General features: G+C 46.3%; 2 protein-coding genes across 7 annotated transcripts in view; one reads left to right on the forward strand and one right to left on the reverse strand.

The window, feature by feature from the left end:
• Hivep1 (HIVEP zinc finger 1) overlaps positions 1 to 17,656 on the forward strand; it is a 141,010-nt gene that overhangs the window by 98,937 nt on the left and 24,417 nt on the right. For all 6 annotated transcript variants that reach the window (XM_038333075.1, XM_038333074.1, XM_038333076.1 and 3 more), the window contains 2 exons: positions 7,468 to 13,412; positions 17,019 to 17,149. In XM_038333075.1, the coding sequence (XP_038189003.1) occupies positions 7,468 to 13,412; positions 17,019 to 17,149 (6,076 nt within the window). The remainder of the gene's footprint in view (positions 1 to 7,467; positions 13,413 to 17,018; positions 17,150 to 17,656) is intronic.
• On the reverse strand, positions 13,552 to 13,823 carry LOC119816433 (DNA-directed RNA polymerases I, II, and III subunit RPABC5). The gene has a single exon (XM_038333080.1). It carries the CDS (start codon positions 13,821 to 13,823, stop codon positions 13,620 to 13,622), a length of 204 nt encoding a protein of 67 aa, XP_038189008.1. The 3' UTR covers positions 13,552 to 13,619.

Here is a 17,656-nt window from a genome sequence, read left to right on the forward strand (position 1 = left end):
CTATTTATTTCAGGTTGAACTTCTCTGTGGTCAGGAGACATGCTGTGCCCGGTTAACTGTAGTGGTATAGTTTGACCTTGGCAGAGATAGTCTGCTTCGATTGCTCTAGACAGTTAATTTTTATTTTCATTCACTAAGATGATGATTATTATTAATGTGTGTGGTACAGGGCATTGAACCTAGTGTCCGGCTTCATGTGAGGCATTCAGTCTACCACTGGGCTACACCTCTGAACAGGCTGAGCAGTGTAAAGTACTCATTCTGTCGTCATAGAGTGGGCTCTACCAAGGTGTCAGAGGGCTGTGTTCTTTCTAGAGGTGATAAGAGATAATCTGTTTTCTCTCTCATTTGGCCTGTTGGCAGGATTCAATATTGTGGCTATATGCCTTAGTTCTTCCCAGACTGATTATTGTCTCACAACCGATGGCACTCTTGGTTTCTTCAGACTTCAGGGTTCAATGTTTCTTCTCTCCTTTGATTTGTTTATTCACTCTTTTGTGTTCAGTTATTTCTCCTTTGTTTTGGAGGAGAGCAGATTGAGTCCAGCAGTTTGCATACGCTAAGCACACACTGTTTGAGTCAGCTGTGTTTGCCAAGCAAAACACCCAAGACATGGTTTAAAGGATGGAAATTTTGTTTTGGTTCACAGTTTCTGGGTGGTCCACCTTCATTTCTTTGGGCAGGAAGTAAAGCAGAGAATCTTGGAGAGACTATTTATCTCATGACATCCTGACACTGAAGAGCAAAACCCCACTTTCTGAATCCCTGCTCTGCAGTAATGCATCTGATTATGAACCCATTAATTGATCAGTCCTCTGATGAAGTTTGAGCCCCCATAATCCAGCTTATTCTCCAAGCTTCCATCTCTGAGAACAGTTGTTCTGGGCCCAGGCCTTTGACACAAGAGTCTGAGAACTCCAGGTCTTCTTGTGCTTTCACTCCGAGGAATAAATAACCCAGTCCCCCTGCGGCTTTGTAGGCAGCGGGGCCAGGCCAAGTCTCATGGTCCAGTCTCTTCCCTGGCTGCTCTTTAACCAGAGATTCTGCTGTGAAATTTGAAAGATTCCCATTTCCAGTTCAGGATAATTTCCTCATTCCAAAGTTTATAATCTCATCAGGCTGGCCCAGCCTCTCCAGCGCAGAAGGAAACAGGCTCGGATGTTCCAGGGATTGGGGTGTCCTCATTTTGCCTCTCCAGCGCAGAAGGAAACAGGCTCGGATGTTCCAGGGATTGGGGTGTCCTCATTTTGCTGGCCATTATTTTGCTTTCCGCAGGGCCATGTGGAAAATACAGCATCGTGATGACATCTTTAGCATGGTGGACTTCAAAGCAGTGGCAGCTTTGCCAATCTTTTGAGAATTCCCTTCCCTGTTCACTTCCAGAGCTCATTTATGTGTATAGGTTCAGATTAAAGGCTTAACATTTTAGTACAGGTCTGCTGGCAAGGAAGTCCGTTTTCATTTTTCTGATTCTTTGTTTTGCCTTTGTTTGTATGTGAGGGTTATAGGTGCACATGTGCATGTGTGTATTGTTTGTATGTGAGAGTTATAGATGCACATGTGCATGTGTGTATTGTTTGTATGTGAGGGTTATAGGTGCACATGTGCATGTGTGTATTGTTTGTATGTGAGAGTTATAGGTGCACATGTGCATGTGTGTATTGCATGTGTGTATTGAGGGCAGAAGCTGGCGTTGCTTTTCTTCCTCTCTCACTCTTGTTGTTTTTCTGAGGTGGAGCTCCTGATTCTGCAAGACTAGCTGGCCAGCCCAGAAATCCTCCTGTCTCCACCTTCCACTTTCCACAACCATGGACCACCACAGCCAGCCTTTTCTTCCTTCCCTTCCCTTCCCTTCCCTTCCCTTCCCTTCCCTTCCCTTCCCTTCCCTTCCCTTCCCTTCCCTTCCCTTCCCTTCCCTTCCCTTCCCTTCCCTTCCCTTCCCTTCCCCTCCCTTCCCTTCCCTTCCCTTCCCTTCCCTTTCCTTGCTTTGCCTTCTCTTCCCTTTCTTTTTGCTTTCCCTTTCCCTCTTCCTCCCTCTCTCCCTTCTTCCATCCTCTCTAACTTCCCCTTCTCCCTCCCTCTATTCAGTTCCTTCCTCCTTGCCTCCCTCCCTCCCTCCCTCCCTCCCTCTCTCCCTCCCTCCCTTCTTTCCCCTTGTATGTTAAGTCTCAGAGTCAGGTTTTCATGTTTGACTACTAAACACCTTGTTGACTGAGCTGTAGCACCCCTATTCCATGTTTTAACCTTCATTGTTGAAAGCTAAATTGTTTCTCAATACAAAGTTTTGGGTTGATAGTTTAATTTTCTTTAAGTAGTGTAAAAACGGAGTAGACAGAGGTTGGAAAGATGGGTGAGATTTAAGGAGCCAAAATCACGTTAATATTTCTTGATCACATTCTTGGCGGTGAGCCTCCACGGCTTCCTGTTTCGTTCCAGATTCCCACCTTTCCTGCGTTGTGGTCAGGGCTGAGCATGACCTGCTGGTGAATCCCTTTCCCACAGTGTTCTCCACTCACAGTGTGTGTGCAGCAGGGCTTCCTTGCTGTTTTCTACGTGTGTCTTAAACACTTCTCTAAACACATTATGTTTGTGAACCTCCGTTGACTTGAAAGGGCCTCCCTCTGGCCCACTTCAAGCCAGGAGCAAGTCACAGATGTGCCACCTCTGAAACTACGCCTGGCATTTCTTTGTCTCCAGCAGTCAGTCAATTGTCCTCGTTGCTCCATAGCGTCCTGATTCTATCTCTTCACCATACATTTGACATTCTAGTTCTCCTCTTGGGTCCGCACTCTCCTCTCTGCGGAGGGTACATTTCTATCTACAACCGCAGCCAGCCCTCCTCCCCTGAGAAGTTTCTTCTCCCGTGCCCTGCCAGTAACATCCAGGGTTTCCCTTCAGAACTGTGTTCCCTAGAAGCAGTCTGCTTCCACTGGCCCAATGCTCTCCCCTCCTCCACATGGATGAGATGGGTTTGACCTCCAGAGCCCACGTACCATGTTTTCAGACATGAGGGCATCCTTTCCATTCCCATGACCAGCAAGCTTGGTGACCTCGCCTTAATACCATCCTATGTGTTTGGCCAGAGCAGCTGTGCTGTGAGAATTGCCTATGCTCTGGTCCCCAGACACTTCCCTATCATAGGGTTCATTGTATCTTTTGAATTCCTACCTTGTTTCTTATGATTCCCAGCTCATCCTTAAATGTAGCAATTACCCAGGCTCTGGTGTCAGACCTCTTCTCTCCACAACACCTTCTTTGTGGCCGGCCATTTGTTTACTTTTACAAAAACAGCTCTCACTATGTATTCCCAGATCTCTGCCTCTAGCCCAGACCTCTGTCCAGGGAAAGGAAAGAATGTGCATGTGTACTTCATGTATCATAATTTTCAGATTGCTGTATAATCTTTGGGATTATTTTAAATGGGCCAGTAATGTTATGTTAACTGGCTCTGCCATAATTAGCCTAACCATTTTCCTGCTGAAAATGACTTGCCCTGAATTTCCAGCTCTGGTTTACAGTCCATACACGCATACTGAATTGAGGTTCTGTGGCCTGCCAAGTGAAACGACCCCGCCCATCCCATGTCGCCATATAAAGGTCTGGGGACCTTTGGCGAACTGGTCATAGGCTCCGCCTTCTGCCTCTGTGAAAAGTCACGTGCACTATCATTTGTACTGTCACTGTCGCTCTGACAGAGCCTGAAGGAACCCTCTGCGACCCTCTGCGCATCAGCACCACTTTCTTCCGTACAGGTACCCATGACAGATTCCTAGCAAAAGCAAGAAGGAAATGCAGCTCGAATGTGTCCTTTAGTGACAGCGCCTCCATATTTTTATCCAAAGAAAAGCTATGAGAACATGAAAGACAGACCAAAAATATCTTTCAAGGAAACAGTATGACAGAAACAGAAGTAACCTTAAGTTGATGACATTATAAATGTTAAAAAAGAGCTCGAACTTAAGAGAATAAAATGAGATGAAATGGGAAATTAAAAACTAAGAGAATAAAATAACAACCTCACTCCAAAGCTAATAAATGAAATCAAAATTGTTAAGAGCTTAATGTATTAAAAATGGAATTGTTGGCATAAAGGAAAAGTACTCGGGAATTACAGAGGAAGCCAAACAGAAGAAACCAAAGAAAGAAAAGGAGAGTTGATATGAAAGCAGTATGAATCATTGCGAGGGTGCTCACAATAAATGGTTGACATTAAGTAAGAGAACCTTACCCCACAGAAAATTGTATTAGAAAGTATATTGGGAGCTATACTAAAAGAAAAGTTTTCTTGAGTAAACTAAGCTGCCAGAAGATAGTAGAGAATGTACTACTTTGAAGGGAAGAAGTGTTTATTAGATGCTGGGATAGATGCAAATGGAGCCAGCATTGGGGGCACATACCTATAATCCCAGTACTCAAGAGGCTGAGGCAGGAGGATCACTGAGAGTTCAAGCCTGAGCTACAGAGACCATATATCAAAAACAAAATGGGCCAGCCTGATGGTTCAGCATTTAAAGGTATTTGTTTCCAAGCCTGATAAATTTTATCTCTGATACACACATAGTAGAAAGGGAGAACCAATTCCTTTGAACTCTACATGCTTCATGGCACATAAATATTCATGGACAGACAGATATATACATACATACATACACACACACATATATACATACACATGTGTACTTATATATATGTGCATGTGTACTTCATGTACATACATTCAAAGAGAGGGTTTGGAGAGATGACTCAGTGGGTGAAGTAGCATGAGACCTGAATTCAGTCCCCAGCCACCACAGAAAAGCTGGATATGGTGGCACATGCCTGTAATACCATTGCTGGGGTGGAAACAGGAGGATCCTAGAGCTTTGCCAGCTAGACAGTGTAGCTCAAATGACAAGATCTGGGTTCAGTGAGAAACCCTGCCTTAGAAATTGGTGGAGAGATGTAAAAGAATACCCAATCAATGCAAGCAAGCTCTGGTCTCCACATTGTACCTATGCACATATAGGCATACAATACAGGTGTGTCCACGAGCATAGGTGTATAACACAAGTACACACACACACAAAGACATACAACACAGGTGCACACACATGCATAGGTGTACAACACAGGTGCACACACACAGATATATGACACAGGTGCATCCACACACGCGCACATACGTAGGCATACAGCAAAGGTGAACTCACACTCATAAGCATCATAAGACACATATGCACACACACATTAACCATATAGTGAAGTTAAAGACACAGATGCACACACACACAGTAACCATATACTGAAGTTAAAGACACAGATGCACACACACACAGTAACCATATACTGAAGTTAAAGACACAGATGCATACACACACAATAACCATATACTGAAGTTAAAGACACAGATGCACACACACACAGTAACCATATACTGAAGTTAAAGACACAGATGCACACACACACAGTAACCATATACTGAAGTTAAAGACACAGAAGAAGACTGAAAATAAACAACTTTCCAACTGGGTGGAAATGTGACAGTTGATAGAGGGTCAGCTTGCATCTGAAATAGGAACATGTAGCTCAAAAATATTTTTCTGATCCTTAACTATAGGAGCTTTTTTTTAGAAATAACAAGGAAATATAGATATTTAGGAAATCTGTTATTTTCTCATTCTTTTGAAGCAGTCTCAGTGTGTGACCCAAGGTGGCTGCAAGCATATACTTTGCTCGCCTCATCCTCCTGAATGCTAGGGTTGTGGGCTGCGTGCACTTTATAGCCATCTTTCATTTTCTGCACAAAGCCAAAATTTTATTACTTTTATTTAAAACAGCATGATTTTGACTTTCACCTACAGATTGATTTCTTTGCAATGACAGGCACCATTGAATTAAAACAACAACAACAACAGAACAGCCTGACATGGTGATATAAATAAATAATCCCAGTCTAGGGCAGCCTGGGCTACCTGGCAAGATCTGATTTAAAAATATGAACACTTGTAAACAGCTTATTTCAAAAAGTATGTGAAACAATAAAATTACTATACATGCCCTGCTGTATGTGGCCACTTGTTTATTTCCCGACTGCCTATACTCCCGAAATAACCACACAGAAGCTATTAATTAAATCACTACTTGGTCTATTAGCTCTAATTTCTTATTGGCTAAATCCTACATCTGAATTTAATGCATTTCCAATATTTTATATTTTACCACGAGGATCATGGCCTACTGGCAAGGTTCCAGCATGTCTATCTCCAGCAACAGCTCCATGGCTTCTGTCTGACTCCGCATTCTTCCTCCCAGCATTCAGTTTAGCTTTCCCCTCCTACTTCTGTTCTTCCCTGCTATAGGTCCAAAGCAGTTTCTTTATTAACCATTGGTATTCACAACACACAGAGGGGAATCCCACATCAGTACCCAGTCAGGACTATATGTGTCTTGGTGTAAGCAGAGTTTCAGGTCCATGGGCCACCCCTCCTGAGTGACTTCTCATCCTTGCCAGCTGAGGTATTTTCAGAGTCTAATGGCTTTCACTTTAGTGACAGGTCATCTCCTGGCTTCTGGTAAATGGGTGGGGAAACTACTCCCCTGAAGGGTAATCATCGTTTCTCAGTTTGTCACCCTTGTCTGGTAGCTCAAAGAGTGCCACAAGCAAGTCATAGGAAGCCTTGTTGTGTGTATCTTGAGGGGAAGCCAGCGAGGAAAATGTCACTTCATAAAAGAGTGCCGAGAAGCATACAAAAGACATGCTCGGCACCGCTCTACAGAAAACAGCTGGTACTTCCGTGCTGCTTCACTGCAGCGCTTGAGTGGTGCTCCTGCCTTCCCGTCATGCCCCAGGGAGTAAAGGTGTCTACAACGGAGTCACTAGCTTCTCTTCACTCAGTGTATGTATGAGAGCACATGCATACGTGTCACAGCAGGAAAAGAACATTGTATGTAAACTTGCATCAGCGTCAAAGGCAAAGTGGGTATTACAGTGTAATATGAATTTCAAATATGTGCATTGTGACAGTGATGTGAAAGTAATTAATTAAAACCTTGGCTTTTATAAAATAATGTTATATAGAGAAATAATTTCTGTTTGTATGCCCAAGGATCCAACAAATGATAACTAATCATTGCCTAAATGCATAATAGTTTAGAGAAGTTGTAGGTAGTTTCTGACTTAAACTGATTTGCTTCCAAAGCATTTTAACATGAGGTCAGTATCTTCTTTGCTGTTACGTGAGCAGTGGGGAAGGATCTAGCTCCAGAGTGGAGTAGAGTATCCCAGAACCACTCAGCATGACCTCTGTATTAGTGTTTCTCTAGGGTTCTGATTGGGAACCTCCTTAAAATATCCACATGGACATGGCTCTGTTAAAAGAGGCTTTTGCTCTCTTGATAGTAACTATAGTTGCTAAACAATCATGGCATGTATACAATTTTACCAACCAGTTTTCTTTCTTTCTTTTCTTTTCTTTTTTGTCTTAACAGAAATCCTAGAGGCTGGCATTAAAGGAGCCTCTGAGTCTCTTAAAGGTGTAAAGCGAAAAAAGATTGTTGCTGAGAATCACTTGAAGAAAATACCAAAATCCCCCCTGAGGAATCCTCTTCAGACCAAACACAAGCAGAACACAGAAGAGTCAGCGGCGTTCAGTGTTGTCCAGGATGCATCAGACGCTCATAAGAAACACAACTGTGCCCCTGCTAAAACTGGGAAACAATGTACCAAGCAAAATGGAGAAATACCTGGGATGACTGAGGAGGCCTCAAAATCTGAAGACTCGGTCTCCCCAAAGAAGGCCTCATTTCCCCACCACCGCTCAGAGCTGCGGAGATGGAGGTCCGAGGGCTCAGACCCGGCCAGGATCAGTGGCCCCAATGGACAGCACGACTCCAGCTCCTCACGTAGTAAAACCAGGACCGACGATAGTGAATGTAGCTCTCCTTGCTGTAGCACCACGCCCCTTTCCTATACAAGTACCGCATTCGATGTCTTACTGAAAGCAATGGAGCCAGAATTGAGCACCTTGTCACAAAAGGGCTCATCTTGTGCAATTAAGACAGAAAAACTGAGACCAAATCAAACTGTACGGCCCCCTTGTAAATTAAAGAACAGTTCCCTGGATGTCTCTAATCCTGCTTCCCAGGAATTGGTTGCCGAATCGCAGTGTTCTCCGTGTACCTCATACCCCGTACATGAAGCCTCTGCTCAGAAGAATGAGCAAGCTGCAGCTCAGCCTGTCTCTCACCTGTATACCCCACACGACCACCTTGTTCCCAAACCTAGCCAACAGAATCAGCAGCTTCCGGGGCGTCTGGGCTTAACAGGATCGCTGACAAATCTGCACACCCACGAGAACACTAAACTTGAACCAATTTATAACATAGCAATGCCACCAACTGTAGGTCTCATGCCTCCCTCCAGTAGAACTCAGGTTACTCCTCCACACCAGCAAATGGATTCTGCGTCACCCTCGTCAGTAAGCCCCGCCAGGTCCACACAGTCGCCCCCAGGGCCCATTTACAGTTCAACCCATGTCGCTTCTGTTGTCAGTCAAAGTGTGGAACAAATGTGCAATCTTCTTCTGCGAGATCAGAAGCCCAAAAAGCAAGGCAAATATATCTGTGAGTATTGCAATAGAGCATGTGCGAAGCCCAGCGTGCTCTTAAAGCATATCCGCTCCCACACTGGAGAGCGGCCCTACCCCTGTGTGACTTGTGGGTTTTCGTTTAAGACTAAAAGTAACCTGTATAAGCACAAAAAATCCCATGCGCACACTATCAAACTGGGTCTCGTCTTACAGCCAGAGGCTGGCGGTTTGTTCTTATCCCAAGAGTGCCCCAAAGCACTTAGTGTCCATTCAGATGTGGAAGACAGTGGGGAGAGTGAGGAGGAGGGGCCTGGAGACGGGAGGCAGAATGACCCAGGGGTCATGGACCTACAACCTGTGCAAATAATGAAGAAGACATCCAATCCCGAAGTTTTACCCAAGTCTGTTTCAAGCAATTCAGATAACTTGGTCAGTGGCTTCTCTTCACAGGACAGACCTTCTGAGTCACAAGCCCTGACAGAGTTACCAAAAGTTGTGGTCCACCCAGTAAGTATTTCCACACTAAGAACTGACTGTCCGCAGGGGACCAGTCCCAAGCCGGAACTTCCTAGCACACAGAGGCAGAAGGATCTTCATGTTGCAAACATACTGTCACATCCAGCCGGGGCATCGTCCTTAGAGACGGATGACAAGTCCCATCAGAAAGGGGATGTGACGCAGTCGGAAGGGAAGCAGGAGGCGCACAGTGGAGCAGCGCATGCGCAACTCCAAAGGCAGCAGGCCACAGACGACCCTCAGGAGCAGCAAGGAAAACTGCTGAGTCCAAGGAGCTTAGGAAGTACCGATTCTGGCTACTTTTCACGTTCTGAAAGTGCCGATCAGGCTGTGAGTCCCCCGACTCCTCTTGCCAGAACTTTTCCCTCCGTGGATCCCGACCCAGCTAAGAGCAGTGGGCCCCCAGGGCCTCGAATTGGTGCTCCAGCACCAGCTGCTGTGGGCACTGGCGACAAGTCAGCAGTTGTAGCAGGACAGATGCGCCCACCCTTGGCCACGAGAACTCTGGAGGAAAGGATTTCAAAGCTGATATCTGACAATGAAGCCCTGGTTGACGATAAGCAATTGGATAGCGTGAAGCCCCGGAGAACCTCGCTTTCCAGACGGGGAAGCATTGACTCCCCCAAGTCATACATATTTAAAGATTCCTTCCAGTTTGACCTAAAACCAATGGGACGGAGAACAAGTTCCAGCTCTGATATACCAAAGTCCCCATTCACCCCGACCGAGAAGTCAAAGCAAGTGTTCCTCCTGTCCGTTCCTTCCTTGGACTGCCTGCCTATTACGAGAAGTAACTCCATGCCAACCACAGGATATTCAGCAGTCCCTGCAAATATAATCCCTCCGCCGCCCCCTCTAAGAGGAAGCCAGTCATTTGATGATAAAATCGGCACCTTGTATGATGATGTCTTTGTGTCAGGACCTAACCCGTCCATTCCCCCAAGCGGACATCACCGGCCCCTGGTCAGGCAGGCTGCCGTGGAGGACTCGACAGTCGGTGAGAACCACACGCTGGGCTCTGGGCAGTCTGCCGATGAGAGCTGTCACGGATGCCCAGCCACCAGTGAGCCCGGGCCAGTGCAGAGCAAAGTGCTTCCAGCCCCTCACCTAGAAAAGAAGAAGTCCCATCAAGGACGAGGGACCATGTTTGAGTGTGAAACCTGTCGAAACAGGTACCGGAAACTGGAGAATTTCGAGAATCATAAGAAATTTTACTGTTCAGAGTTACATGGGCCCAAAACAAAGGTACCTGTGAGAGAGCCTGATCACGGCCCTGCCCCTGGTGGGACCCAACCTCAAGTTCTCCACTACAGAGTTGCTGGTACCACAGGTGTATGGGAACAGACACCCCAGCTAAGGAAAAGGCGGAAAATGAAAAGCGTAGGCGACGATGAGGACCTGCAGCCTCGCGAAAGCGGGACATCTCCAGAAAACACTGAAGCCCTCCCGCTGCAGCCCGCCCTGGGCTCTGCTCCCAATCCATCCAAACATGCCACTGCCACAGCAGGTGACCAGGTGCCCAGAGGCGTCCAGATGCAGAGCTCTCCTGTTCAGCTTGTGGCCAGGGTCCCTGAGCAGGCCCTACACCTAAAGCAATGCCCTGTGGTTGAACAGCAACTAACTTCTGCCGCTCAGGACAAGATGGAAGTGAAGCGACAAGGGGGTGGCATCTCTGTCATCCAACACACCAACTCCCTGAGCAGGCCTAGTTCATTTGACAAGCTGGAGCCCTTGGAAGGAGGCACCACCTTTACTTTACAGGAGCTGGGCCGAACCGGGATGCCTGGGGCTCTAAAAGTGATAGGACTCTCCCCAGAGGAAGGTCACCCACCTCAGATGGCACCATCACAGGCCCTTAGAGGAGAGCCACGGGAAAGTTCTAGAAAGATGCCAAGTGAGCGGTATGTATTAGGTCAGCCCTTGAGACTGGTCCGACAGCACAACATCCAGGTCCCAGAAATTCTGGTCACTGAAGAGCCCGACCGGGACCTGGAAGCCCAGAGCCATGACGAAGAAAAGTCAGAGAAGTTCAGTTGGCCTCAGCGCAGCGAAACCTTATCAAAGCTGCCAACAGAGAAACTGCCACCCAAAAAGAAAAGGCTCCGGCTGGCTGAGATAGAGCATTCTTCAACTGAGTCAAGCTTTGATTCCACTCTCTCCCGGAGTCTCAGCAGAGAAAGCAGCTTATCCCACGCATCCAGCTTCTCAGCCTCCTTAGACATAGAAGACATTTCTAAAGCAGAGGTATCCCCCAAAATCGATTTTCCCAACAAAGCTGAGTTTCTTCTGATTCCACTGGGCTCGAACACACTGAGTGTCCCTGGAAGCCACAGGGAAATGAGGCGCGCTGCATCTGAGCAGATCGGCTGCATGCCCACAGTGATGGAGGTCTCTGATTTCCGAAGTAAGTCATTTGACTGTGGGAGCATCACTCCTTCCCAGGCGACACCAGCAACACTTGTTGAGTCCCAGCCTTCCAGCTCCTCTTGTGGTGTTGGGGGCACCGGACACGTGCCCCTTTTGGAAAGGAGGCGAGGTCCCCTGATCCGGCAGATATCTTTAAACATAGCTTCCGACTGTCATCTATCTCCTGTTAGTGCATCATCTTTCCAAAATATTGTTCTTCCTAGCATGAATGCAATGGCGTTTCAGGGTCCAAGGCTTCCCGATGCATCTTCCGCTGAGTTTCCCGCACAAACTGTGTACTCCCAGGTCCTGACCAAGGATCTTCAGCCAGTAATGTCAAGTTCAAGCTCTACAGATACCTTCCCTCCTCAACAGCTCTTTGGTGTCCATTTATTGAACAGAACTCCTACTCCCCTTAGTCATCAGAACACACCACTGTCTCTGCCAGTGTCCACACAGGGCGGCAAACCAGGTGCACACCCCAATGTGTGTGTGTCTTCTCCTAGCGAGGGGAGCTTTGCTCCTAAGTACCAGCTTCAGTGTCCAGCATTCGCTTCCGGTCAGGGCTGCTCTTCTAGTCCTCTGCATTCTGTACCTAATCCGGTTCTTCCAGATCAAAGCGGAGCAGATCCGTGTGTGGCTTCAGTAGCTCTAGCAGCCAAACTAGTCGATCCCGTGTCTAACTCCTGCCCTCTGCCTTCACTGGAGGTCAGGCCACCAAACAATCAGGGGCCGAAGGGACTGCCATCCTTTGTGCTGCCCGTGCCCCCACAGAGTAAAGTTCCTGTGTACTGTTTTGCCACTGTCACATCCCTGCCACAAATCTTAGTGACCCAGGATCTGTCCAACATGCCAATTTGCCAAACTAATCAAAGTATAGTGCCAGTCAGTGAAGAGCAAAATTCCATGCCAGAATCACAGAACCCACTCCAAAATGCATTGCCAACACCAGAGAAGGATCTTACCTGTAAAAGTGTTCTTCCAGAGACAGGCCAAAATGCTTCAGTTTCAGAATCCTTGACCACAGTTCAGAAGATGTCCGTTGGTAGACTCTCCCCGCAACAAGAAGTCTCAGCCTCAAGTAAAAGGATGCTTTCCCCAGCAAACAGTTTAGACATTGCCATGGAGAAGCATCAGAAGCGGGCTAAAGATGAGAACGGAGCAGTTTGCAACACAAACATTAGACCCTTGGAGCTGCCAAGTTCAAGGGCTGGCGAGGGCAATAAACAGAAGAAGCCAGTGCTGGTCAGGCAGCTTTGTACCACAGAGCCCCTTGAAGGAGTGACCCTAGAGCAGGACACGTGCCCTGCACCGGAAAGGAGCTGCGAGAGTGCTGGCTTGACACAGGCTTTACCAATTGATAATTTGTCAGCGGGCCTCTCTAAGTTTGTGGTCACAGACCATGTCAGTGAATTGCAGGAGCTTAAAAATACCAAGTCGTGCACATCGGTGACTCCTATAGTGCAAGATTCACCTGTCCCTTCAGAAAGTGCCTGTGTTTTGCCTTTGAAATCTATCGACAACAACCAGAAAGAGGAGCCGCCAGGTTCTAAACAGCAAGAGAACAAAGCAAACACTCCAGGGCCCTGTCAGCTTTCAGTCCCTGCTGTTTCACTGTTAAGCATTTCAGACGCTCAGCTGTCATTCCCCAGCCTCAAGACTGCAACTAGTTTTACTTGGTGTTATCTTTTAAGACAGAAGTCATTGCCATTGCCTCAGAGCGACCAGAAAACTTCAGCCTATACTGGATGGACAGTGAGCTCCAGTAACCCAAATCCACTTGGTTTGCCTACAAAAGTTGCCCTTTCTCTTCTTAATTCTAAGCAGAAGACTGCAAAGTCACTGTATTGCCAAGCAATAACCACCCATTCACAATCAGATTTAGTGGTCTATTCAAGCAAGTGGAAAAACAACTTAAGCAAGGTACTTGAGATATCATTTATCTTCGAATGTGGTTTGTGCAAATTAGTTTCAATAAGTCTTTTTTTTTTGGGTCTGCAAAGATCTTTATTGACCCCTTCCTTCGAGGGTGAGGGGACCTAGCCACAGGGCCACGGCCAGGCACCTCAGTTTGAATTCAGCATGAAAGACTGCCCAGGGCCAGGAGAGGAGGAGGGTGAGCTCTGGCAGTCATTTCTCCAGCGGAGCGTAGTTTAGCAGTTTTTCAATCAGGTCCACGTGTGCTAGCAGCATGCGGCGGCAGCAGTAGCGCTTCAGGCCCAGAGCGTCCAGGGCATCCCCCTCGGTGTACTCGGCCTGCAGCAGACCCAGATAGGCTTCCCATTTGTTGCCGACGATCTTCCCGCAGGTGAAGCAGCGTACCGGGATGATCATGGCGGCGTCTCTTTCAATAAGTCTTGATGCCTTTAAGTGTCTTGCTTACAATAAGTATTTTAATTCTGAATGACAAGTAGTACTGGGTGATTATTAAAGGGGAGGCGACATTCTCCCCAGGAGCCACACTAGGAAGAATCACCTACAGCTCTGGCAGTGATTCTGTCTGTAAATATTTTGCAAGCAATGACTCCCTCGGGCATTGACTATTGGTTTGTTTTTGGTTTTCCCTTCAGCTGACTCTACTCAGTGGGAGTTAGAATTATTATTATTATTTTTTCTTCGCTGATGAGTTGTTAGCTGAGAGAAGATTAGGGCCATAATTTCTCAAGGCTAATTTGGAAACACCAACCTGTAGGTTACCAGAGGTGGCTATATTCTCTTGTGAACTATACAAAGATCCAGTAACTTGTCCTATGCCTCCTACCGACTGATCTGCTCTCACCATGCTCACTTCAGAATTCTGAGTGAACCTCTGAGAGCCACTCAGAACTGCCAAAAGATGCATAAAAGAACTCATGCCCTTATGAGTTGATTTGATCAAGGATTATGGAATAATTTAAGGTCATGACATTATAATTTAGAGTAATATGTGCAATTCTCATTAGAATTATTGCCTTTTTAAAATAGGAAATCATTTAAGCAATTAAATAAAGAAGAGTATTACCTTAGGCTCTGGTCATTCAGAATTATTGATGAACTCTTTTGACTTCTGCAGGCTCACAAACACATAGATCCATAAGCATTTATGAATCTACCTGCATGAAATATTTGTGATACTAGCATGACAGTAGAAGTCTGCATAGTTCTAACCTGATTGTGATGTCGAGTTGTGGATCCAGGAAGGCACTCCACGGTGGTGTTCCTTAGCTGAGTCGATGATGGTAATAGCAATGATGGTAATAACAGCGATAGATACTTTAGATAAATGAGTTTTTTTTAATTAGTAGATATTTAAACTATGTGAAAATGAGAAGAAATTGATTTAGTTAAAGGCCGCAGGGACTTTGGCATGGGCTGGAGGTTTTGTCAGTAGCTCAGAGTTGACAATATGGGTGCAACTCAAGGGCTGTGCGTGGTCACAGAGGGCCATCTGTGCCAGGGAAGGAAGGTGCAGCCACAGATTCAGAGATTTGTTGTTGTAACTTCTTAGACCCCAAGTTGCCATCCCTCCCCATGAGGATATAAGTAGATCTAGGTTTATGTTCCTAATGTCCCAGTGGGCGTGCCCCCCCCCCCAAGCTGGGGCTGTAACTCAGTGTTGGGCATATGTAAGATACTCCTTTCCTTCCCCAGAACCCAAGGGGAGAGTTACAAAGCCGTGGAAGAAGTCCTGGCACGGTGTACTTAGATTTCAAATCTCTTGGGGGAAGCAGCAGGTGGAAGGTCTGTCCGGATGACTGTCAGCTTCAGGAACGATTGTGACTGATCACAGGGTGGAGAATGGAGAGACAGTAAAGAAAGTCCACTCAGACAGAGCCCCAGAGGGAAATGGTAGCAAGCACAACTCAGAAGTATGAGTTTCTGGAGTTGTTAAGTGCCATCGTGGGGAGGGGGGGCAAGTCTGTACTCTAACATTTTCTCACCGTGAAGAAGTGGCTCAGGAGGCTGGGGCACCTAGCTGACTGCTCTGTAGAACCCATATGGTAATACAGTCAGGATTGCAAATGGGAAGAGTGTACAGGTGATGCCCGGAGCACGCAGGCGCACTAGAACTGTTGCAATGACTGAGCTGTTTAACCACCTGCTGTCTTTAGCAAGTAGAAGCTGGATTTGACGGTAGAAAAGTGAGCAGAAGGTACAGGGCATGAGGGCTGAGACGTGCTCTGGAAAAAGAGCTTGCCTAACGTGTATAGGTTCCAGTGTCCATCTCTTAAATGCCGCCCCCCGGGGGGGGATTTGATATGGAAAAGAAGGTAAGAAAGACCATTGCTGAGGGGGTAACATCAACCAGGTGTGTGTGTGTGTGTTCTACTTTCTGGAGAATCTGGTCTGCTTGCTTGCTAGGGAGTGGAAGAAAACAGGTGGGCGTGTCCGTAATCACTACTCTGGCCTCTGTGAACTGGCCAGCAGCCTGAGCTCCTCAAGACTCTTCCAGTGGACACAGCCACTCCTCCATGATGCACTTTCTCTGGCCCAAGGAAGTCACTTCAGTCTTGCTGAGTCCTGCTGTAGGAAAGGCACTTGTCCTGGTGGAAGTTGTGGTTCCTGTGAAGGCAAGGACAGGACTTGTAGCCTTCGCTGTTAACACTTGGCTTTGACAAAGTGGCATAGCCTCAGCTTAAGATGGTACTCTCTCTAGGATAACTACACATGCCTTGTCATTTTGATGTCTGCTGTCTTTTCCAAAGATTTTTATCACTGTCAGCCTACACTGTGCCTTTGGCTTGACCTGACTCACGCTAACCAGTGTTTGGTTTTTGAGAACTATTTTAGAGACAGAAACCATGTTCTTCAAAGAAATGCAAGAGGGGTGGGATGGAGATTGGGAAGCAGGGCTTCTGCTCCACCTTCGTGGCTCTCCCAAGTTGGAGGGGTTTTAGTGGTGCCTTTGAGGAACCTGAGAATGTACGGTATCTAGAGGTAGCTAGTGCTTTTCCATCTCCAAGGAAATAACTGTTAAAAGGTAGACTTAAGCTGGCAGTGGTGGCACACACCTTTAATCCTAGCACTCAGGAGGCAGGGGCAGGAGGATCTCTCTGAATTCAAGGCCAGCCTGGTCTATACAGTGAGTTCCAGAATAGCCAGGGCTACACAGAGAAACCCTGTCTCGTAAAAAAGAGAGAAAGAGACAGAGAGAGAGAGAGAGAGAGACAGAGATAGACGGAAGGGAGGGAGGGAGGGAGGAAGGAAGGAAGGAAGGAAGGAAGGAAGGAAGGAAGAAGAAAAAAAGACAAGAAAGAAATAGAGTTAAACTCTTACAGGTGGCCAGTGAAACATAAAGTCTGTTTAGTCTGTAAAGAAGGTTTTCTGTCAAGTTCCTGGGCCCCAAGCGAAGGTGCTTGGTTCACTTAGCTGTCTGGGACTTTGGTGGAGACTGGAGGAAGAGAGCAGGGGCCTTGACTCAGCTCCCTCTTAGGCACACACTCGCTGAGCTCACCACTCGTCTGTGCTTTGTTAATTGCTAGTGAAACATTATAGTGTTTGTGTTTCCAGCTTAACGAACTGAGTTTCTCTTTTTGTTTCCCCTTTCAGAGAGTAGGTAATCAAAAGTCCTCAGTAGTTGAATTCAGCAATAAAGATGACTCTGAAATCAACAGTGAGCAAGATAAAGAAAATTCCTTAATCAAAAGTGAACCACGAAGAATTAAAATATTTGATGGAGGGTAAGTACACATTTTACTCTTTTATTTTTCACATTTTATTCTTAACTGTAATTTATCCTAGCCTTTTAAATGTGCGTTTGCTCTCTTGTGGGTGAAGACCTGCCAGTGAGGATTTTATTTAAAGGATTCGTAGCTAAGCGAGTCTTCCTGACAAGCCATGTTAGTATCTCTGAAGTAATTCCATTTTGATAGAGGAAATGATGCCTCATAAGAAATGCACTGTGAGAAGAGCCTGAGAGGAAACCTGGTTCCCACATGGACTTGTAGCGTGGAACGGCTTGGGAAATCTCTCTAGAGAGGTGTGCATTGCCTTTTGCTGTCTTCCCGTTAGCTCAAGATAATAAACAAGCTGCAAGAGTCAGTGACTGGCAGAGTTTGAGAATAGTTTAGGATTTACAGTCACTGTGTTGAATTTAACAATGAAAAAATGAAAAAAACTTTCAAACAGGCATCTTTAATTTGTAGAAATTTTAAGAGTTAGACATTACATTGAATGACTACAAGTAG

This window comes from Arvicola amphibius, chromosome 6, assembly GCF_903992535.2.
Source record: "Arvicola amphibius chromosome 6, mArvAmp1.2, whole genome shotgun sequence".
NCBI classification, from domain to species: domain Eukaryota; kingdom Metazoa; phylum Chordata; class Mammalia; order Rodentia; family Cricetidae; genus Arvicola; species Arvicola amphibius.